Below are 24,881 nucleotides of genomic sequence, written 5' to 3'. Positions count from 1 at the left end.
TTCTCTCTCTCCTCTAGTTAACTCAGAGTGGTAGGTTGACCTTTTCTTGATTAAAGTGTCAATGCAGAAGTGACAAGGAAAGCTGCTCAAATCAGCTCAAATCCCATGTTTCTTGGATCCATGAAACTGGACCTAAGAAGAATTGGTTAAAGTGTTGTTTTCTATGATCTCTCCTTTGGTACTTCTCCAATGAGCTCTATTTGGGAGTCATAGCTTGTTCCAAATCCCATATTTCATCGCGGCTCCAGCCTTACAAAGGGTGTCCAGAGACACAGACTTCATATCTGTGTCTTGGATTCAGTTCATACCTGTATTTTGATCTGTCACACAAGGACTCTAGGCACTGGTAGAAAAGAGATGCCTCTACTCCATCAAGTGGACTGGAGTCACTGGGGGGCTGGCGCTGCCTGTGTTGCCCAGAAGATGATGTTGGCACGATAACAGTATTTGGATTCTTACCAGCCAGTAGACCTTGATAAATGGCAGCCACACTTTCCAGGAACTCTGAAAAAACAGAAAGTTACTTAAAACTAAGGACTGCAACCAGCAAAGCATCGTCCTGACCTACCAGACCTAGGAATAATCTGTCATTCCCTGCTCTCTGTTGTACACAGCACTAACAAGAAGTAAGTACAACACTACAGCATCCTTCACGCTCTGACCAGGTACTATGCAGGCACAAAAAGCTATTTCCATATAAGTTGCTGGTTTCTCCCTGTCAGGATAAGTATGAGAGGCCACTCACTCTGGGATGATTATAAGAGGTTGATCACTGTTGCACAAGATTCTTCTTGAGGGAGCAGAGGCTACCCAGCAGGCAGATAAAACAGTGGAGTGTACAAGCTAATGTCAAACACAAAATCAGTTTCCAAAGTCTATAAAAGTTCTCCTTCTCATTCTCTTGCCACTGATTAAAAACTCATCCAAGTTGGGAACAAGCTATATGGAACTGCAACAGGAGGAAAAGGAACAAGTTAGCCAGGGCTCCAGGCTGTATCCCAGCTTGTCTCTGTGCTGCTCCAAAGTAAATACAACACGGGACCTAGAGGAAGGGCCGGGGCAGGTCAAGGCTAGAGCTGGCAGGAAGCCTCTCCCCAGGCTCTTCATACTACCCACTGTTTACTGCAAAAGTCTAATTTTAAACAAGTTTGTTTATGGATGTGGTCAGCAGTTTACAAATCTAGATTCCATTTGGAGTGGTTTGCATGTGTGTGGGTTGGTGGGAGAGCAGAGGACAGGCTGCGTGTGCATTGTTCCTGGGTGAACAGGACAGGGATGGGATGTTGTGAGCATGTGTACACACGGGCAGGCTTGCGAGCTCTCTGGTGGCATTTAACTCCCCAGTGAATGGAAGTGCAATGCTGTGCATGAGGTGGGTGGAGAGGAAAGGCAGGATGTCAGTGAGCCCTCAGGCTGTGCTGAGGTTCTGCAGGTCAGTGGAAGTACTTGTATCAAACATTTCCAAACACATTTTCTGTTCCTGGCTGAAGGAACAGCCTGGTTCTGTCCAACCCAAAATCATCATTTTGAACTGTTTTTCTTTGGCAAATTAGAATCATAGAATGGTCCAGGCCAGAAGGGACCTTCAAAGGTCATCCAGTCCAACCTCCCCGCAGTTAGCAGGGACATCCCCAACTAGTTGCCCAGGGTCTTGTCAAGCCTCACCTTGAATACCTCCAGGGAAGGGGCCTCAACCACCTCCCTGGGCAACCTGCTCCACTGTTCCACCACCCTCATAGTGAGGAGCTTCTTCCCGATATCCAGTCTAAATCTGTCCTTCTCTAGTTTGCCCCTTGTCCCGCTACCCTCTCTCCATCCTTCCTGTAGGCCCCCTTCAGGTACTGGAAGGCTGCTATTAGGTCTCCTCAGCCTCCTCTTCTCCAAATTATCATGGATAATGTTGTGATATGCACTGGGGAGCTAGAGGAGGTATATACAGAGAAGTAGTGAGAAAAAGAGATTTTTATATTAGGGCTAGCAGCTGATTCTTAACTGCTTGAAAGGTGGGAACTGACAGGTTGGATGAGATCAGGAGGCCATCCAACCCCACCTTCTGACCTCAGACTATGTTCTGCGATGGCTTTTAGCCAGTGTCTCCCAGTATCCAAATCTGGCCGCTTTTGCTTGGCCGAGGATAACTATGCGCTACGTCCATCAGAGGGAGCTATGTAAGTGCGAGCGGACAGAAATCCACGAACTTAGGCTGCCTTTAGGTAGTGCTCTGTGCTGGGAGGCAACCGGCAACCCAGCAACCCCCAGTGCTTGGCAGCGTGTCTAACTTTCATCAAGCAGTCACCCCAATAAGCTATCCTGTCCTCATTTTAGAAGAGGTAGAACAAACAGGCCAACAACTTTTAAGGCAGTTTCCCTGTACAGAACAAGCACCTGAATGCTTATCCAAGTTTATCCTCACTGTATGCTGAACTCTAGTTTAAAAATACCTGTGGGTTTTGACAGATGTCTGTGTGTGGCTGAGCATATGAAAATACAGACACACACAGACTAGTATGATTTGATTTGTACCTTTCCTGCCAAGAATTCAAAAAGTACCTGTCTAGCTAAAACTCAAACTCAGGGACAGGGGTAGAATATGATAAATGACCAACAATATGAAGAAGGTAGGTGGGGATTGACTGTTCACTTTCCCCAACTAGGGGCTCTCAAATCAAACAAGAGAGGTGGTTCTTCACGGGACAGGTGGCAGACCTGTTCAATTTCTTGCTCAAAACAGTGGAGGTTACAAGTTTATGTGATTTCAGTGGGAGGCTGGAGAAGTTCTTGGGAGGAGTCTACTGGGGCTTCGATGGAAACTATACCCAGTTCAGAAAGTCTGTGAGCTGAAAGCAGCTCATAGTTGGGCACATACTAGGGGGGAGAATTGAATCCATTTGTTCATTTCCTTTGCCTTTCAAAGCACCAGCTGGTGCACTTTTCTTATCCTGTCTCCAGCAGGGACTGACACTTTAGAGACAGAAATGCTGTATGAATTAAAGGGAGAAAAAAAATATACCTTGTGTATTGTTAGGTGCTAGCATGCTCTAGATAAAAGTGGCAATTTCTGTCTCAAAGATAAGACAAATAAATGCAAAAGCCATAACAAGTACAGGTGTTGTTAGTCACAAAAATTCAGAACCACCCTGTGATGCCTCCAAAACTCTCAGCATCACACAGAATCACAGAGTCAAGTTTGTACCCATTACTTATTGTCATGTCACTGGGCACCACTGAAAAAAGACTGGTCCCATCTTCTTGACACCCACCCTTTAAGTATCTATAAGCATTGGTAAGATTTCCCCCTCAGTCTTCTCCAGAGTAAAAAGCTCCAGGTCCCTCGGCCTTTCTGTACAAGACAGATGTTCCAGTTCCCTGATCATCTTCACAGCCCTTAGTTGTACCCTCTCAAGCAGTTCCCTGTCCTTCTTGAGGTACTCAAGAACCCCAGATGAGGTCTCACCAGGGCAGGGATGCCTTTTGTCAATAGATTCCATTATTTATACATTTCCTGTGAAAAACCACATCCTTACAAGTTTCAGTGAAGTACAGGGGTTGAGAAGCTGTAAGGTTGTAATGCTGTACTAGAGGGTGAAGCCTGCAACTTCCCAGCATTTACCTGAATAGTAGAACTGGATCTGGAAAGCAAAGAGGAAGTCAGAAAAAGACATCAGGCAATCCATAGCATCATCCATCAGCACAATCCTGGGATAAAATGAGAGAAACAGTTAAGCACCTAGAGAAGAACTAAAATCTGTAAGCAGGAAACCCAAATCTAGAGAAAGTACAGCTAGGGACCAACATGCAACTAAGGATTGCTCATGGCTTGGCCTAGTATAAGAGGTTAGGAGGGAGGAACAGGAACCCCCACTGCTGCACGGATGTGGATACCTTCATATCAAATGAAAGCAACCTAAGAACCTGCAGTGAGGAGAAGATCCTACATGTCAAGTGTTGCAACACGCTTCAGCTAGAGTGTGAACAGAGCTGTGTGATACGGATATCAAGCAGGCAAAGTCTGGTGGACGTGATGGAACAAACACTGGCATAAAAACTGCAAGCCTGGTTGACAGGGCTATACAATGAGTAACTATGCTACAGGCAAGGCAATGACACAAGTATTCATCTGGTGTAGGCAGAGTGAGGTTTATGCTATTGCTCTGTATACCAGAGCTCATCAAACTGGGATGTTTCCAGATTCATAAGGATAACAACACTTATTCATTCCCAATCTCCCCTCGAACAAACTCCACTTGACTACAGACAAAAGAACATTGCACTGACAATCAGCTTTCCAATTGCACACTGTGAACATCCTATCCTCCCTTCCCAATGAATGAGTCGGTATCTTTTCCTATCTATCAAGCCTATCATTTGACTACCAGGTCAAATTTCACAGAAAATGAAGAATTCTTGGGCCAGGGACAATGTCTTCTTTCTCTCTGCTAAGCTCCAGGTGCATGTAGGGAGCTACATGCATCACTGCTACGAAGCGTACTTCATGAATACGGAAAGTATCAGCCACAGGCCATAAAGATGAAATATAAGTCACAGTAAAGTTAAACTCCTGTCCATAAAAAGCTCTGGATTCCAGAAGTAAAAAAGGTTTATAAAAAGGAAAACAAAACCTGCTCTGCTCACTGCCACTACAGAAGGATGAAAAGATCAGTTTCTGAAGTGGGGAAAAGCAAATTTGGGCTCAGACTGGAAAACAGAAGGAAACACCTCACTCTGATGGGGGGCAGGGGTGGGGGGAAGAGTGATTGGATGATGCTAAAGAAAGGTAGTTGATACTTCTTTTCAGATGTGTGCAGGCCTGATCCTGTGCAGTCAGTGTTTGGCATATCATATAAGAAGGATTCCCAGTTCATCCCAGCCAAAGAATGGGTCACCTAGTAGGATTCTTTTGAATACATGGCCAAATGCAATCCACCAACCAACTCCTGCAGCATCAACGGTCTAAACACGTTGCTGGGGAAACACAGCTCTGCCTGATGTAAAAGAATCCAGGGAGCTGTGTGGGAGGCTGACCTAGAAGAGTTACAGGATCTTGCAAGACTTCCCTGCCACTCAGACCATTTCTGTTCACTGTGGCAAAATCAAACATGTAGAGCAGCTTGAATTAATTATCTCAAAGAAGAAAGACTAGGGCTAAGAGGGTCCTCAGGAGAAAAGCCAGTATTTAAAACAAAACCCTTTGAAGATGTCAAAGTGCTTCTGATTTATTTATTATGTTCCAGAAGCCTCCTCCTCCTGCCTGAAGAAGCAGTAGCTTCAGTTCTTAATTCTCATTAATAAGCGTGTTACTGAGATTGTCAGTGGCCACATCAAGGAAAAGGCTTTGAAGCTAGCAGGCAGAGCATCTTTATCTCAGGCAACACTGCTCAGCCACTGGTGTTTCCAGCCACTGTTTAAGCACTGGAAATGTGATGGGCCACATCGACGATGAGCTTCACTCCCCCCTTTGAAATGATGGCCTGTCTCCCAGAAACTCTCAAAAGTGCAAGCTCCAAAGCTTTTGTCAGTGAATTTCTCCATCCTGGAGACACAGGAGAACAACAGAGATGGTTTATATGTATTTTTTATTCAGAGAGACAATATTGAATCACCTTTATGACAATCAACTAATTTCACTTGTTAAATCTAAAGCTGAGGTCAAGGGTTGTGTTCTGCAGTGCCAGGTCCCAGTCCCTTACTTAGAGGAGAGAATAAGGAAGTAGGCAGAGGTCTGAGATTTTGCTGGACATTTCTTGCTGTTAAGGACAGCAAGGAGTCTCTAAGGAAGGCTGTACAGCACATATGTGAGAGAGGAGTGTCTAAATAGAAGCAGGTGCACTGGTGCTGGGTTACTGACTCCACTTGGCCCAAGAGTCTGCACTCCGGAAATGTTGAGAAGTCTTTAAATCCAGTACAATCATTTATGAGGAGATTGACTGCAGCTGGCTGTTCCCCCCACAAAGCCAGCTGACTGAGCAGCCAGGGAAGCTGAGAGAGCATCACATGTAACATATCTGCATCTCTTCCCTGAGATATCTGGCAAAGAGAGAATCCTAGCCATAGTCTGTAACCCAGAGAGCAGGACAAGAACTGAGGATGAAATCTGAAAGTGTGAACTATAACTCCAAAGAGTTCCTGGGGTAGCTGATATTTCAAGGGATTCTCCATTCATTCTCTCTTGTCCAAAGTAGACTTTAAGCCCTCAGGGACATAGATGTGTTTACAAAGTTAGTAGCAGACACTCCACTCACTGAATATGAAAATCAAGGAGCAACTGTGGAGAGGACTGAAGGAAGATGCCTATACATGAGGGACTCTGGTGAAGGGTGTAGTTTCAGGATTCAAGTGTGTTTGCCTGGCAGTGAAGCCTTGCTAGCCACGCCAGTGGGGACACTTTATGATCTACTGATTGTGGTTAAAATCTCAGAAACCCAGACTAGACAGGATGTCCCCAGGACAAACTCTCGGCCAGGCAAGTTGAAAGGACTTTTACTGTTCTCTGCTACCATTAAAGGCTAACTGACACAATCTGTCTTAAGACCAGGCTGGCTCAAATGAGTCTTTAGGGACTTGGTTTGTTTACTGATACATAGAGGCAAAAATAAGTGGGAAACAGAAAAATGGCGAGATCTGCACTCTCAGGCAGCCTTTCAACAACAGGGCGACAGACGTGCAAGCCCCACTTGGTTTAGCACAGCTCAGTGCAACGTGAGCTCCCACTCCACATTAGACAGCACAGGAGCTGCAAACTACTCATCTCTTGCTACTCAAATGTGGGCAGTGAGATCTTTGTGTTTCTATTACAAGAGACAAGTCAGTGCTCAGGTACAGATCTCAAAATCATGGCATGAAAGCAGAAAAACCCTTGCATTTCCTGGCCTTCCGCAATTTCAACACTCAGAAAGCCAGAAGGTATGTCTGAAGACAAAGGTAACTCTGTAGAGGAAAATCTTCAATCTGCTAATGGTTACAACCTTTCCAAGAAAAACAAACACATCCAAGAAATCTCAAAGGCACAGCTAGCCTGGTTGGTATTTGGTATGACTTCTGTATTAGCGTGGCACCAGGAATAGAAATATCGAGCTCTCTAGTGCCATGTGAATAAAACCTGTATTGTTGTAGCCTCTGTTCTTCTGCTCTGACATGTCCTGGTCTTACTCCCAGTGTTTGTTATCAGTGCATAGCAACAACTCCTGGATGAGTGGAGTGTACCATGCTGTGAGATCATCCCAGTCATGCAGCACGGAGACTACAACTACAACTGCTCTCTTCCCAAGAGTGCCAGTAATTACCCCAGTCCTGGCTGTATCAGTAAATGCTGTGGCTACTTCCACCACTGCTTTATTTAATTCCTTTCCTAAGCAAAACAGCAACAAAACCATTGGGGGGGTGCAGACTGAAGGAGGTTTGTTTGTGACATTCACGCTTTGCAGTGACTCAGCCAAGTGGTGCCAGAGGACAGCCTGCAGAGTTCACCTTTCTAACAGCCAGAGACAAAGAAGGACAATGGGAAGTGCAGAGCAGAAAAAGAAGAAGAGAGTGAGCAATAGATGGAAGGAAAGAGAAAGATGGTTTAGAAATATGACAAATTTTATTAAAATAGGTCAATTAGATTAGCTGGTAAGAGAGCAACAGCAATGTGTAAGTAAATCTCTAGCCAGCCAAAAGTGGGAGTGAGGTCATCCCCACCTGAGCCTGGGTGCCTCTGACAGAGATCTCATTTCTTTCCAACACCTGCTCCCAAAGCTGGCTTGTCTGTCGTTATGGCACATGCACAACAGTGCAGCAGGCCCCTGAATGGGGCCTCTAGTTTACAACAGCCTTGTGGATTAAATTCCTTGACACAAACATCATAACATGTGTAGATATACTGAAGGCTCCTCTCATCCACCAACACAAAATCCTGACCAGCTCAGCTGGAACCCTATGGAATACACACCAGTGCATGGGTCTGGAGCTTGTGTACCTCCATGAGAGGAAGCAGGAAAAACATGCCTGCTGATGCTAGCATCAGCATTCTTTCTTAGTCTGGCCTTGGAGGTCTAGCAACTGTCCTCTGTGGAGCCCCAAAGGCCCACTGATGAGCTAGAGGGATAAGTAACACTCAACTGTTAATGGAATCAACACAGCTTTAACTGTGGTTCATTTCAGACAGCAGAACACAAGAGCCAGGGAAGAATTCAGAGAATCAGAATAGCCAAGTGGAAATACTAGCACGTGGAGAACACTTCTCTCTTTCACTTTCCTTTCTCAATATAATTTTCATGTGATGGTGATGCTAAAGAAAGAGAACAGAATGACAAATAGAAAATTAGGACCTTTTCACTCTTTAGGCCACAAACAGCATAGGCAGCAGTTAATGTTCTGATCCTGTTTCCAAATCACAGAATCACAGAAAACACCCAGTTGGAAGAGACCTTAAAGATCACCCAGTCCAACCCTCAACCCAGCACAGAGGGGTCAACACTGAACCATGTCCCTCAGCACCAAGTTCCTAAGCTCATGTGTGTGCAACTGTTCTGGTTTTAAAAGAGAGGATGAGGACCCACCTTGCTGCTTTCTGAGTGAGTTCCATCGGGAAGTCAGGGCAGAGCAGCTGCAGCAGGCAGTGGTATTCCTGTGCTGTCAGCAAATCTGCAGGAAGAGAGAGATGAGAAGATTGTAATTCTTTTACAGCCAGTTCCCTCCCTTTGCTTCCTCTCTAGGAAAACACCCTGAGATTCCCTTCTACTCTCAATTCAAGCAGTCTGAGTACTAATGGCAATATAACTGCTCCCTTGACACTCAGAGCTGGGCTCTTCAGATGGAGTTTCCAGCAAAGACAATCAGAAAGAGCCCTGATAAAGGGGAAATCTTACTGAAGAGGCTTCTGCTGAGAAACTGGCAACAGGTAGTGATTGAAGAGACTCCTGCTGAGAAACTGGTTACAGGTGTGAAAAAGGGGTATCCAAAGCTGGGCAGTTACAAGTGAGAACACAGTTTGGTTTGACTTGAATATAACCACGTGGGAAAAGGAATCATTTCAAAGTTGCTTAAATTTGCTAAAATTCACTGGCATGGTGACATTCACCACAGTATGCCTCAAAACCATCCACAGAACATCTGGCAGCAGTAAGAAAGGCAAATAAGATTTTTGGGTTGCGTAGGGAAGACTACCCAGCACAAACCACAGATGTTGTTACTTTGGCATTTGGTAAGGCAGCTGGATGAGCTCTTCTGGAATAATGTGTACAAATCTGGTTGCTGTATTATAGGAAGCACAGAATGAAGATCCAAAAAACACAAGAAAACCAATCAAAGGATTGATGCTTCAGAAGGCAGCTTTGTGAAAAACTGGTCAAGAAAGGCCTCTGTGGTTCAGCAGCAGGAGTCTAAAATAGGTGGCTCTCAGGGAAGCTCACAGGATCCCAAGGGAATGGAAGCATACAGATGTCAGAAAGGCCTACATGATTGTATGTTCATAGGCCAAAAGGCGGTGGACTGGAGTTAAGGAGAAGAATCGCTGAACAGCAGCAATTTTGCTGTACTTCTATATACAGAAGAATGCAAAGTATGGAAGAAAGAGCCAGGGGTGGAAGTAGAGCCAAGTAATAGTCAGAGAGGGGATCCAAAGGGCACAGGCATTAGAACTGCGCTACAAAGCATGAGTTCTTTTGCCACAGACACATCTTAGCCTTCCTTATGCACCCACCCAAATAATCAACCTTGTCCCAGATGACAGGCACAACTTCTCTGTATCTCCTCAACTCCTCAAAACCTGGCAGTCCAGGAAAGAGAGAAAATGCTATGCCTTTGTCAGCTGTTTCAAGGGACAGGTATGCAGTATCAAAGGGACACTGCACTGTGACATCTAACTCAGCCAATTTAATATTTTCAATGCTGACTAAAGAAACACTGCAGAAGGACAGTCATCAAAATCAAATTACAGACTCTTCCTTTAGAAAAGCTGTTGGTCAGGGAAGCAGAGGAAGGAGAGAAGAGAGCCACTATTTTCCTCTACAGTTCAGGAAACCCTACAGCTGAAGAACACTGCTGTCTGACATCCATTATAGACACCCTCTAGAGTACTCTGCAGTGCCCTTGGGAGAACTTTCTGTCTAATGAAGCACCTTAGGTTTAGGGTCATGCTATGAAAAGGTGAATTTGCTCTGGCTGGAAAAGGCAACTCTGCAGTTCACAAATCTGCTACAACCCAAGGAAATCCCAGCCTGTGCATGATTGCAGGGATTTGTACAACCTACTCTCTTCCTCCAAAACCTGAATGCTGAGCTGAACTACATTTCTGTGACTACACTGAAATTACAGATGTCTGAGAGAATAGGAAGGGCACTGTAACTTTGCTGTATTGTGATGTCTTACTCAAACAAAAATCAGAGCACACTCTTGTGCAGATATTACCTTCCTCCTTCAGTCAGTGTATATCTGAGCTGGCATTAATGATGCTACCCAGTGGAATGGTGGGGTTTGCTGTTGCAATGTTAGCTAATCATCTCCTTGCATGTCATCAAGGAAAGTATCACCAAGTTTGAAGCAGTACTGCAAAAGGATGTTGTTGAAAACGTCCCATCTATCATGAGCAAAAAGATGTGTAGTTTTAACTGGATTCTCAGCTCACTATTTCTCTTTCATGACACTGCATACAGGAAAGAACATTTTTTTTTCTCTATTATTTTGTTAGCTCAACAGTCATTCATAACAACAGAGGTTTTGATCTAAGTTTGTAAGAAAGGTATCTGATTATGTAAGGTACATGCAAGTTCCATAAATTCACCTTCAACAAGCTTAGCATTGGAATCATTATCATAAAAAGACTCTTGAAACAGACACTTTTTCTTCACTGAAGGGGACAGCATGGACCTCTTACAACTGCTTTCTAGGGCTTTCTAAATCTAGCTGTGAATAATGCTGGGCATTAAACTTGCAATCCTTGTCTAAAAAGTCTACCTGTTGGTCTGGAGGAGTCACAACATTTATAGGCTTTATGCAACACCTGATTTTTTTCCTGTTGGATGTTTTTTGTTTGTTTATTTGGTTATGCATCCCTGCTTATGCATCCCTGCTTATGCATCCTTATACCTCTTGTTCTCTATGATTTATTCCTTTCATTTGTCAACAGCACTGGTTAGGCCACACCTTGAGTCCTGTGTCCAGTTCTGAGCCCCTCAGTTTAGGAAAAATGTTGACTTGCTGGAACATGTCCAGAGAAGGGCAACAAAGCTGGGAAGGGGTCTGGAGCACAGCCCTGTGAGGAGAGGCTGAGGGAGCTGGGGTTGCTTAGCCTGGAGAAGAGGAGGCTCAGGGGAGACCTTATTGCTGTCTACAACTACCTGAAGGGAGGTTGTAACCAGGAGGGGTTTGATCTCCCAGGCAGCCAGCACCAGAATAAGAGGACACAGTCTCAAGCTGTCCCAGGGGAGGTTTAGGCTGGATGTTAGGAAGAAATTCTTCATAGAGAGAGAGATTGCCAATTGGAATGGGCTGCCTGGGGAGGTGGTGGAGTCACCATCACTGGAGGTGTTTAGGAAGAGACTGGATGGGGTGCTTGATGCCATGGTTTAGTTGATTAGATGGTGTTGGGTGCTAGGTTGGACTCAGTATCTCAAAGGTCCTTTCCAACTTGGTTAATTCTATTCTATTCTATTCTACTTTATTCTGTTACTATATTATAAACAGATCATTACAATAACCCTTTCTTCATACTGTATCTTATTAAATCTACTTGCTGACTGGATCTCTTTAAACTTAACTATGTTTATCTTACCCTCTACATCCCTCCTTAGACCAGTCTTTTCTATTGCTCTGCTTTGAACCCCTTTAGATTTTCATTGTGGTGTCCAGCAGTGTACAAAGCATCCCTCAAGCATTGAGAACAGATGGATTCTAGGAGGATTATCTGCCCACTTTCATCAGCAAAGCCCCTTTCAGTAATTCTGAATCTTAGCCTCCTCTTTTCCTCCCCCGAAGGTGGAGGAGTTTAAGGCTTTTTTTGTATGATGAAGTTTCCTGAGAAAGTTGTGCTTTCTTCATAATCCCTGTCAGGTTGCTAGATATAAGCAGCTTGAGAGGGTAACTGGGCCCTAAGCAAACACTGGTTTTCCAAGTACTAGTTTTGAGGCATAGAAATCTCTCACTTGCTGGGAAGAATATACTTTTTAAACTTAAAATCATTTACTCTGTCTTTTTATCCTCCCTCCTTATGCCAAGTTAGAGAATCATTCTTAGTCTTTCGTCACAATACAATGAAACAACATAGAGTAAAAAGCAGAAGTCTGCTCAAAGAGACTTTGGAAAGGGTGGCAGAGGTCTCCAGCCAGCACATCAGAAGGTAAAGCTGATTGTCAACAAAAGTCAAATTAATTAAGTTACAGCCTTTGAGCAAATGGTCTGTTTAGATAGGAACTGCACACAAAGCTGAAGTGGTGCAGAAAAGTTGCTCCTCTGAAGAAAGAAGCCCTTTGCTTCCATTGCCTAGAGAAATGGCACCAAATGAGTCACTTATGTATGCAGGCAGACTCTTTTAGGCTGTAACACAATTCAGCCTGAGAACATCCCAGGGTGCCTGACCAATAAATCAGATCAGTTTCTCAGACTACAGATAGGTACCTATTACACAGGAAGGAGGGATTACCACAGACCTTAGGAAGTGCCTACAGTTTGCTGTGATGACTGTTTTCCTAGTCCTTCCAGCAAGGTCAGTGAAAACCAGGCAGAAAATTACATTTGCCCATGTACCATATTGTCTGCCAAGAGCTGCTTGGAATCAAAAAGGGCAGCTTTGGTGCATGACCACATTGCTCCTTCCTGTCTCCAGGCCACAGCTGAGTAAATAGTGTTCAATGCTGAATGATGAAGAAATAAAGAAAAGAAGAAGGCACCAGTCAGAATGAGTGAAAACTGCAATCCACAACCACCACTTTGGTTGCTACCACAAATTAGTGTATCTCAAGTTCCAGCAACAAATGAAGCAGATCATGGAGAGTTTAAATCTGACCCCACAACACAGGGCTGTGAGCTATTCACACTGAGAGCCTTCACAGGGGATCAAACTTGGTTATATCACTTAGGTAAGGATGGAGAGAAGTTGCAATCTACATGTTAATCATGTTCCTTTACAGCTGAACATAACCCTTTGGTCTTCCACTGCAAAGCAGCTAACAACAAATTCCAAAGTGATTTTAAAGCAGTACACCAAGAAGGAGCTGGGAAGCTTCACAGAGTAAGTATGGGAAAGTGAAATAGCTAGAGTTACAGAGGAAGTCCTTTAATTGTTCAGTCATTAATTTTTGCTGTACTGGTCGACTCCTGCAGAGCCTGTACTGCTGCTGCTACCTTGCACTAGCAACATCCTGCCTCTGCCACACAGATCTCAACTGTCTGTAAGTAGTTAATGGTCTTTTAGTGCCTGAGGCAGACTCTCCCTCACGTTGCAGAGGTGTAGCGGAGAAGAAAGTTTGTCCATGTGCAAACATATCGAACAGGTCTTTCTGGATAAAAATGGGCTACCTTTGAGAAATGTGAAGGCAGCTGCCTTCTATTTCCCTGGCTTTTAAAATGCAGGTTGTTTTTACCAGCTTTGTTTCTGGTTAGTATGTGGATGACAGATGGCACCTGACCTGAAGTGGGGCAAACTCCAGGAATGTTAAATGACACATTTCTGCTGCTGTCAATGTCATGACTGAAGTGTAGGCACACCTGAGCTATCTTTAAACTAGTTCTCTTTCATACTGACAGCAGCCTAGCCACAGAAGCCTGAAGCTCAGTGAAGGCTGTAAAATCTACCCAGGAAGCCAATAAATATTTAGGACTTAGTCTGAATTGTAGTCATTTCTGTCTTATCTAGGCTGCTTCCGGCACAAGAAGTAGAGCTCCCCACAATTCTGTCACAACACTGTGACAGCCATAAATATGCCCAAAGGAGTAGGAGAGTATTTACTGCAGCTGGTGTATGAAATCTGCCCCAAAAAGTCACTTCAGTAACCTCCCAGAAACACAAGGATTGCCTTGATGAACATAAATTAAGGTTCCCTATTCCCATAATTTTTATGTGCAACCACCACCCAAGCATGCTGAGCCCTGGGCAATGCAGCTTTCCCCTTATGATGGTAGGGGACACAATTTCCACAGGTTGCTTTTCTACCAAAGTCATGAAGTCATTCAAGAATCAAAGTCACAGAGTTGTAAACCTAGAAATATAAGAGAGAACAGTCTAATAAGCAATAATATTTTTTTTAAGTGTTGGAGAGTCCTTCCTGGCATTTTGACTATTTGAATGTTCCTGGTGTTAGCACATACACAATCATAGAATTATTAGGAGTGGAAGGGACCTTGAGGATCATCTAGTTCCAACCCCCCTGCCATGGGCAGGGACACCTCACACTAGATCAGGTTGTTCAGAGCCACATCCAGCTTGGCTTAAAAAACCTCCAGGGATGAGGCTTCCACCACCTTGCTGGGCAACCTGTTCCAGTGTCTCACCACCTTCATAGTGAAGAATTTCTTCCCAACATCCAATCTGAATCCACTCATTTCTAGTTTGGACCATTCCCTCTAGTCCTATCACTACTTGACACCCTAGAAAGTCCCAGCCTTCTTGTAGGCCCCCTTCAGATACTGGAAGGCCACAATAAGGTCTCCTTGGAGCCTTCTCTTCCCCACACTGAATAGCCCCAATTCTCTGAGTCTCCATCCCTCTGATCATCCTTGTGGCCCCTCTCTGGACATGTTCCAGCACATCCTCAGGATTCTCTCTCTGTCTGTGCAAACTTGCATCCTTGAATTAAATAATGAAAATGAACAAAAGCCCCTAAAAAGTCGAGGTGTTCTTGTACTGTGTATAGGACATCATTAAACAAAGAGAAAGGATATAAACCAGAGTATTGATAACACTACAACTTCACAACTCACATCTGGCCAACAGGCTATGCTCCACACATGTCTTATCATAGAATCATAGAATCAATAAAGTTGGAAAAGACCTCAAAGATCATCGAGTCCAACCTGTCACCACAGACCTCATGACTAGACCATGGCACCAAGTGCCACGTCCAATCCCCTCTTGAACACCTCCAGGGATGGTGACTCCACCACCTTCCTGGGCAGCACATTCCAATGGCTAATAACTCTCTATGTGATGAACTTCCTCCTCACCTCCAGCCTAAACCTCCCCTGGCACAGCCTGAGACTGTGTCCTCTTGTTCTGGTACTGCTTGCTTGGCAGAAGAGACCAACCCCCACCTGGCTACAATCTCCCTTCAGGTAGCTGTAGACAGCAGTAAGGTCTCCCCTGAGCCTCCTCTTCTCCAGGCTAAACAATCCCAGCTCCCTCAGCCTCTCCTCACAGGGCTGTGCTCCAGACCCCTCCCCAGCCTCATTGCCCTTTACTGGACACGTTCAAGTGTCCTTCTGAAATTGAGGGGCCCAGAACTGAACACAGCACTCAAGGTGTGGCCTAACCAGTGCTGAGTACAGGGGCACAATGACTTCCCTGCTCCTGCTGGCCACACATGTTTGATGCAGGCCAGGATGCCACTGGCATTCTTGGCCACCTGGGCACACTGCTGGCTCATGTTCAGCCAGCTGTCAATCAGCTCCCCCAGGTCCCTTTCTGCCTGGCTGCTCTCCAGCCACTCCAACCCCAGCCTGTAGGGCTGCATGGGGTTGGTGTGACCAAAGTGCAGCACCTGGCACTTGGCACTTCTTCACAAGATACCTAGAGCCCAATTTCTTCCATTTACCTAATGCTAATAACAAACAGAAAATCAAGAATCCTAGGAAAATTAAGCTAAGCATAGGACCTTAACAGCAATACACAGCAATATAAAAGGCCAGTTTCTTCCTCATAACACTCTCTATGAAAAAATAAAACTCTTCCTTTTTCAATTAAAATTTTATAAAGTTTTGCATTGGGAGATTTTATGACCTATCATGAAAAAGATCTCTTGCTTTGCAGAGTATGGTTGTTTAAATATGAATTTGAAACAAAACAAAACCACTCAAGGGCTGTCTCTTTGACTAATTTGCTTTTTCCACTGACAAGAAGAGATATAAGATAAACAGAAACCAAAGCCAGAATGTGCATTTGTCTGGTTTTAAACATTTATTTTCCTTATTTTTCAAGCCAACAAAACAGGTCTCATAATCATGCCCATAATTTGAGATGGAAGGTTAAAGCTAGCGAAACTAAACAATAAAGAACAAGCACTCACATACTTTCCTTTACGTTGGATAAGCATGATCATATAAGGTGTGTACACTGGGATTCATCCTGCTCTGGAAGTGTACAGACAGCTCCTCCAATCACAGTATCACAGTATCATGAAGGTTGGAAGAGACCTCAAGGATCATCGAGTCCAACCTGTCACCACAGACCTCATGACTAGGCCATGGCACCAAGTGCCACGTCCAATCCCCTCTTGAACACCTCCAGGGATGGTGACTCCACCACCTCCCTGGGCAGCACATTCCAATGGCTAACAACTCTCTCTGGGAAGAACTTTCTCCTCACCTCCAGCCTAAACCTCCCCTGGCATAGCTTGAGACTGTGTCCTCTTGTTCTGGTGCTGCTTGCCTGGGTTACCAACCCCTTCCCGGCTACAACCACCTTTCAGGTAGTTGTAGAGAGCAATGAGGTTTCCCCTGAGCCTCCTCTTCTCCAGGCTAAACAATCCCAGCTCCCTCAGCCTCTCCTCACAGGGCTGTGCTCAAGGCCTCTCCCCAGCCTTGTTGCCCTTCTCTGGACACATTCAAGTGTCTCGGTGTCCTTCCTAAACTGAGGGGCCCAGAACTGGACACAGTACTCAAGATGTGGCCTAACCAGTGCAGAGTATAGGGGCACAATGACCTCCCTGCTCCTGCTGGTCACACTGCTCCTAATGCAGGCCAGGATGCCGTTGGCCTTCTTGGCCACCTGGGTACAATGCTGGTTCATGTTCAGCCTACAATCATTACAACATATTCCAAAGAATGTAGAAGAATCAGAAGAAAACTGGGAAAGACCCACTTGTTATCTTTTAAGCAACAGGAAAATGCACTAAAAACCAAAGATTTCTGCCTGGTTAGTTCAAAACCAACTTCACTTTCTAAAGGCAGGTTTGCTAGTGTAGTCTTGGACCTAAGTGGCTTTAAAAGACTGTGTGGCTTTGTACCAACATCTGGTTCCATCTCATTAGATACTAACAAAACAAAACAAACAAACAAAAAAATTGCTGGCTGCATTACCTCTACCTTCCTGAGGGTGAAATTCAACAAGCAGCTCAGCCAATCTCAAACCTCACTCCTGCCAAAAAGGACAGGTCTGATTCCTCTCTCTCTTTGCTTTCCCCTCACTTGCTGCTGGCCACATAGTTCTGAACCACACACCTTGCACCAATTCTGGCACTCAGCAGGCCCCTTGTTGAGAAAATTAAACCTTTTTTCCCTGAGCTAGTGAATTGAACTGACTCTCAGAAGTATCAGATGAAAGCTCATGCAAAGCAAGCAGTGGAAAAGCATGGCCAGGTGCATAGAAGAAAAGAAAACAGAGAAGAGCAGAACCTCCCTTCCTCAGCAGAGACAAACTGTTAGATAAGCTCAGGTAATTCCCTGCTTAAGATTTTTAATTCTTAAAGCCCAGGATGTATGCAGGGCATTGTCACAGGATTACTGATGCTCCTAATTAAAAGCAGGTTCAGCTTTACTGCCTGTACTTGCAACATGCCTCTTAAAATGGTTTGTGAACACTGTTACCAGTCACACTCATGATAGTGTAGGCAGATGAGTTCAGATTGATCACAAATGCCATCTGCTCTTTTTGCTGATACTGTTTATGTCCTCCCAGAAGGGACACTAGGGCATACTCAGGAAAGGACCCCAGAAGACTTGGTCTGACATGACAGCAAAAGCAGACAGGGTACCTGAAGAATGGAGACAATTCCTAGAGTCTAGTTTCCTCCAGGAGGATACCTGCAGCACTGGCTACACCCTGGATTGTCTCTCCTGACTGAAAACACAAGGGTGCTGCTGCAGGCAAGTAGTCTTCACAAGGAAGATGTTTCACAGTTACAAAAAGGAACATGGCTGCGGACAGCAGACTCCAATAGTCGACTCCTGTTGACAACCAGTAGGAAGACTCAGAATGTGAAAAAGCAAAGAGTGACAGAGATTTCACTTGATTTGCCTGCAACAACCTGTACCAGACTCAGGACAAATATAATGGAGAGTTAAGCAGACTGGCCCAGACAGATTTGTCAGGGATGTGCTGTGAAACAGTTAGAGGGTATTAGCACTGTGGTTGAGTAGAAAGCTGGTTCTGAGGCTCTCAGGTGAGAAGGAAAAGATTCAGGTGCCGATGATGTGAAGAATGAACTCATTTGGTATTGAGGGAGTCTGGATTGTTCATGTGAACAGTAAATTAACTGAAAAGCCTGCTTGTTACGGGTAAGACTTCAGTAGCACCACATTTTGAGTGAGCCAAAGGTTTTTTCAAAAGAGTAAAATCCTCTAGACAGTGTAATTGTTTTTATTCCCTTTGATCTCGACCCCTTTTATCAATAAGCCACTTGCCAGATTAACAAAACCCCCAAAATGACTTTATACAGAACTGCTCCAATTCTATCTCCAAACTCCAGAATCTCGCTGTTTGTATAAACTTTAATCATCCTCTAGTCCCTTTCAAACCCCCCATAATTATCTTTCAGTATCAAACGTTTCATGTGGCAACATTACTTCAGCTTTAAGTGAATGTTACTCAGGGCAGGAAGAGCTGTGCCGAAAGCACAGTCCAAGGCTATCATCTGGTGTGCTTATGTGGCTAGCATGGCACATCCACAAACTGAAAAATTCTAACTTCCCTTAGAAAAAAAATAAATAAAAAGAAAAAAAAAAAAGTTCTCTGCTCTCATGGCTGTAAAGAAAACATTCCAATAGTGGGAGAGTTTAACTGATGCAGTGTGCCATTCCTAAATGCACAGGCAGCCTGAAGCATGATGGTTGGGATTACTCGGATCGACGGGCCGAGGCAAATTCTGTAAGGTTCAATACGGCCAAGTGCTGGGTCCTGAGCCTGGGTCACAACAATTCCATGTGAGGTTACAGGTTTGGGGCAGTGGCTGGAAACTGCCCAGTAGAAAAGGACCTGGGGCTGTTGGTCAGCAGCTGGTTGAACATGAGCCAGTAGTGTGCTCAGGTGGCCAATGAGGCCCAACAACATTCTGGCCTGTGTCAGGCCAGCAGGACTAGAGAGGTGACTGTACTTGGCACTGGTGAGGGCACACATTGAATACTGTGCTCGGTTTGGGACCCCTCATTACAAGGACATTGAGGTGCTGGAGTATGTCCCGAAAAGGGCACTGAAGATGGTACAGGGTGTAGAGAACAAGTCTGACAAAGAGCAGCTGAGGGAACTGAGTTTACTTAGTCTGGACAAAAGGTTGAGGAGACTTTGTTGCTCTGTACAGCTATCTGAAAGGAGATTGTAGTGAGGTGGGTGCTGGTCTCTTCTCCCAAGTAATAAGTGACAGAACAAGAGGAAATGGCCTCAAGCTGTGCCAGGGGAGGTTTAGATTGGGCATGAGGAAAAAATTATTCACTGAAGAGGTTGTCAAGTACTGGAACAGGCTGTCCAGGGAAGTGGTTGAGTCATCATCCCTGGAAGCAATTAGAAGATGTGATGAGGTGCTCAAGGACACGGTTTAGACAGGGACTTGGTAGCGGTAGAGTAATGGTTGGACTCACTGACTTTAAAGGTCTTTTCCAGCCCAAACTATGCTATGATTCAAATTTGAACCTCCCACTTACTTTGGGAACCTTAACAGTATACCTAATGCAACACTAAAGACAATGCTAACTCTCTAATTTCTTGTTATATCTATAGGATAGGACTTTGAATTAAGAATTCAGCGTTCCTGAAGTGTGAGGACAGCAAAGAAAAAGAAAGGAGTAACAGTCACAACTCCTGTCAGTATTTCCAGAGGTAGAAAAAGAAGAGAGATGACAACAAAAGAGCCTGGTTTGAAATTTCCTGTACATTACTGACTACAGCAACCAAATAGTGGCTTAAACTATATTTACTACAGAGGCACCAAATTTTCTCCATGCAGCTTTCTTTAACATTTGCAAAGATAATTCTGTGCACATTCTGAAGCACCTACAATCTAAAGATATGCTCAGCTCTTTTTGAGCATGATCCAAAAGGTCATTCAGCCTCCTCCAAAGGACATACACCTGAAGGAAAGAGTCTAGTTTTGTGGACTACAGTATGATAATTACAGACTTCAACTCATGTGTCAGAAGCATTGGGAAACAAAAAAAACAAGGAAGAAATGTTAAGAATGTCCTAACATCTGAAGTGTGATTATAAACATGCTTTATACTCTTGGAGGACTGTAAACCTCTGAACAGCAGAAATTGCCCCTTATAATCCTCAGTCTGTAGGTAGCTACAAGGGAAATTACATCAGACAGTAAGAGGTACTTTAACCTACCAAATACAGGCATAGCAAAACCAAACCAAAACACCACAAGATTGTCTCCTAAGACTAATAAACTAGAAAATGAGAAATAAGGTACAATTTCAAACTGAAATGCTGTAACATTGTGTTGAATATGAAACTGCTTTTTCCTTTCACTGTGACATCACTAAAGAAGTAATTCCTAGCTATTCCAAGCAGTAGGTGAACTAGTAGATTTAGACTGCATCTGTCTTGTTCAACAGTTGATTTTTCCTGACTTTAAGGAGTTTTCAGTCACACACTGAGAAAATAATCAATCCAAGGCCAGACCTAATAGGTCTTGTAAACAATAAGGAGCAAACATTCCTGTTGGAGTTCTGGCCATCTGTGGGGCAGACTGCTCAACCACTTGAAACGAGACCCACAGCAATCTTAATAGTAAAGTACAGGAATGCTGGCCACACTTCACTGGAGGGGACCATCAACGTTTCCCCAAGCTCCCAAACAGCAGCAGTAATCTTTAGACAAGATGTGGATCAGTCTCTATTCAAGAAAACAAGTTGTCATTAAGCTTAAGATCTTCAAAACAGCTAAAGAATTCACAGTTACACATCACAAGATGGGCAGGGTAAACGGGCAGGTGGTATGCAGCTGCATCTTGTGCAATACAGGACCTTAAATACAACTTCCACCCCCAGAAATGAACTAGGGCTAGTGACAATAACGGGACTGTGGCCAGGGAGAGACACAGCGTCTTCAGTTACTGATTAGTATTTCCTTTCTGCCTTGAGAGCCCCAAGAAATACAGTTAAGCTGGCAGACAGCTCAAAGGGCCAGGCAGTAGAAGAAAGCTATGGCATTGGCCTCAAAAGAAAAGGAGGTCAAGGTTAAGGAAGACACACAATGAACTATGTAAATGCTGCAGACTGCTGCAGCAATCTCAGATCAAAGATCTCCTTGACTTTCTAGCCTGATCTTTTCAGGAAACACCAAAGAAAAGTTCTAGTGAAGCAGTTCCAGCAGAATCAGGTATTGTCAAACACCTTGCATCTCCCAAGTGCTTCAGACTTCATCCTGGCACATAAAAGCATGAAGCACAATGGTCAACAGTTTTCTCAGAACTATGCCTGAAACAGAACTGTTCTGGACTTTCCTCTTTTAATGACTAGTTTGGAAAAGGCTTTCAAGGAACAGTGCAGTTACAATAAACATCCCATGAAAGACACAAAACATTTCAGCATTATTTAGATTATGATCAAGGATAGCTTTGTGTGTTTACCCCTACTCCTGCTCCATAGTGACTCTTCATCCACTGCAAAGTTTTGAACAGTTAACTGCACCTTCACCAACAGCTGTCATCTCAGCAGGCACTCTGACCCTGATTCTCTGAAATGTGCCCATGATGTGCTCAGCCATGAAAGAGTTCAGGCTTATGAAGAAGGGAAGAATCCAAATATCACCAAGAACGGCACCAGTATGCAATTATGCAAAGCAGTTAACTCACAGTGGCTGAAATTCAAGAAGCTGGCTGGCAGCCACAAAACACTGCTTAGTCTTCCCTGTGCACTTGTGTTTACCTGAGAAATTTTGATTACCTGACTTACCTCGACAGGCTGGACAGATGGGGGGAGTCCAACGGCAGGAGATTGAACACATCCAAGTGGCGGGTTCTGCACATTGGCCACAACAACCCCATGCAGAGCTACAGGCTGGGGTCAGAGTGGCTGGAGAGCAGCAGAGAGGGACCTAGGGGTACTGGTCAATGGTAGGCTGAACATGAGCCTGCAGTGTGCCCAGGTGGCCAAAAAGGCCAATAGCATCCTGGCCTGCATCAGGAACAGTGTGGCCAGCAGGAGCAGGGAGGTCATTCTGCCCCTGTACACTGCACTGGTTAGGCCACACCTTGAGTCCTGTGTCCAGTTCTGGGCCCCTCAGTTTAGGAAGGATGTTGACTTGCTGGAACAAGTCCAGAGAAGGGCAACGAAGTTGGTGAGGGGTTTGGAACACAAGCCCTATGAGGAGAGACTGAGGGAGCTGGGGTTGCTTAGCCTGGAGAAGAGGGATGATCTTATTGCTCTCTACAACTACCTGAAAGGAGGTTGTAGACAGGCAGATGTTGGTCTCTTCTCCCAGGCAGCCAGCACCAGAACAAGAGGACACAGTCTCAGGCTGTGCCAGGGGAAATTTTGGCTGGATGTTAGGAAGAAGTTCTACACAGAGAGAGTGATTGCCCATTGGAATGGGCTGCCTGGGGAGGTGGTGGAGTCACCATCATTGAAGGTGTTCAGGAGGAGACTTGATGGGGTGCTTGGTTGCATGGTTTAGTTGATTAGGTGGTGTTGGATGACAAGTTAGACATGATGATCTTGAAGGTCTCTTCCAACCTGGTCTATTCTATTCTATTCTATTCTATTCTATTCTATTCTATTCTATTCTATTCTATTCTATTCTATACATGAATCTTCCAAGAACTTAAAGCCACTCATAGTCCTGGCCATTGCTTTCCTTTACTGCACAATATATGCATGTGTAGGTTTATATACAAGCTGTGCAGTACAACCCCAAACACCTGGACTGTTGGCTAGTTTTCTCCAATTTTCTTTCACAAATCAGAACGCTGAGAAAAACAATCTGAAAGGAATGGCCTTTGTTTTCAGGAGCCTCCGAGTCAACAGTTAAAGCCTCTATTCATGGAGACAAGTACTGCAGTATCTGAAACTATGCTTGGGTGGTGGTGTTCAGTTTTGTAAAGTACTCTCAAACACACCAGTATTGAGGCTCTTTTATGAGAGTAAAAACTCCAGAAGAAAACGAACCTCAAACCAAATTAATAAATGAACGGGATGGAAGAAGGTAATCTGGCTAATGACAAGACTGAAGAAGTCATCAGCAGTTATTCAGAAGGAAATGCAGTGGAGCATGCAAGCTCCACAGAGAATGTTTGGAGCCCATTACAATATCAATGAAGTAGATTAATGATTATAAATGACCACCACTACAGAACTGGTCTGAATGCAGAGCAGAATGAATGCATTAAGAGAAACCTGAAACAACAAGGCATCCAACTACCCCTTTTAAGGGTATGCTTTTGGCTAAGGTTCTGTAAAGTCTCCTGGGTTTAACTCTTACAATACTCCAGTTAGCTGCATGTCCTAGCAAATACTTTGTTTAAAGATTGAGGAGAAAAGAGAGAGAAGGAGGCAAGTTAGTTTTCTCTGTATTTCCCATGGAGAAATACATGTTCAAGAAAAATTTAGCATAGAGATTCATTTCTAAAAATGAAACAAAGCAAATTTTTTGTTTGGTTTATGGGTTGTTTTTGTTTGGTTTATGGGTTGTTTTGGTTTGGTTTATGGGTTGTTTCTGTTTGGTTTATGGGTTGGTTTTGTTTCTTGGTTGTTTTGGTGAGGTTTGTTTTGTTTTGTGTCCTTATATTCTTTAAGCTTCAGCCCAGGAAGTTCTAAACTCTTGGGATGCTCATTAACCCTGAAAGTTTCTCATGGACATCATCATGCATCCTTACCAAAGTTTAACTTAAATGCCACCTATTTTACACCTTAATACATGTCCATGGACCACCAACCATGAACCACAAGTTGAAAATATTTTGCTGAAGGAAAGTTCAGGCAAATGCCCTAAATCCTCCAGCACCATGCCCTAACACTGATGGTATGCATATATTATGGTAATCAGTGAAGTGTAAGGAACTAGACAAAACAGCAACTCTTGTTGTGGACAGAGAAAAAGGCACTTTCTTGTTTCTTCACAGGGCTTTCTAGAGGGGATAAAAAGGCCTGCTACTGGAGGGCAAAAGTAAAGATGAATCCATACTGTAATCCTGGCTCGTACAAACTGAAAATAGATAGAGTTCAGTTGTTTAATCTTTTTCGGTCTCATAATGAGGTCAGGCTCTTTGGGAGCTTTGTACAGATCTTTATGGCAGGAGCAATAAAAGGGTCTATGAATTAACTGATTAGTAATGAGATGATGGCTTAGCACAGTGAGCAAACGATTCTGACCCGTTAAGCCAGTGATTCCTCCTAAAGGAAGCATGATGAGTATTCTGTGGAAACTCCTGGATGGATTGCTGCTATGATGTAGGCTACTGAGAAGAAAATGCAAAGAAAAAAACAACTCACAACCTCTAAAAGATGTAGGACTGTATTTACTTGGAATAAAAGACAGCAGGAGTCCTAAACCCCCAAATGCATCTACTGCTGACTAACCCATCTAATGGCAACAGTGAGATAGGCCATCCATAGTGAGTAACACTGCATTAACTTTACTGGCAGCTGGGGCCTCAGCTGCATTGTTCTAATACAGCTGTACTCTTTGTGGCTTCACTTATACATTCTCATCCCCTATGCAACAATATCCTGACTGTTGAGTAAAAAGACCATCATGGAAATGCAAGCATGATAAACCCTCAGAGTGGGAGTCAAGATGAAAGGTGCTCTTTAAGCATCCC

At 44.1% G+C, this 24,881-nt stretch overlaps 1 protein-coding gene across 2 annotated transcripts in view; it reads right to left on the bottom strand.

Moving 5' to 3' along the window:
* Window positions 1-24,881, bottom strand: part of CSTPP1 (centriolar satellite-associated tubulin polyglutamylase complex regulator 1) — a 116,472-nt gene that overhangs the window by 9,508 nt on the left and 82,083 nt on the right. For both annotated transcript variants that reach the window (XM_068161544.1, XM_068161545.1), the window contains exons 4-6: window positions 8,538-8,622; window positions 3,611-3,696; window positions 309-504 (exon numbers count right to left, since the gene is read on the bottom strand). In XM_068161544.1, coding sequence (XP_068017645.1) covers window positions 309-504; window positions 3,611-3,696; window positions 8,538-8,622 — 367 coding nt within the window. The remainder of the gene's footprint in view (window positions 1-308; window positions 505-3,610; window positions 3,697-8,537; window positions 8,623-24,881) is intronic.

Source organism: Melanerpes formicivorus, unplaced genomic scaffold (assembly GCF_026170545.1).
Source record: "Melanerpes formicivorus ecotype bairdi unplaced genomic scaffold, bMelFor1.0.p_v2 SCAF_58, whole genome shotgun sequence".
In the NCBI taxonomy this organism is placed as follows: domain Eukaryota; kingdom Metazoa; phylum Chordata; class Aves; order Piciformes; family Picidae; genus Melanerpes; species Melanerpes formicivorus.
Note: the sequence above shows the minus strand (reverse complement) of the source record. Positions and strands in the feature narration are given on the sequence as shown.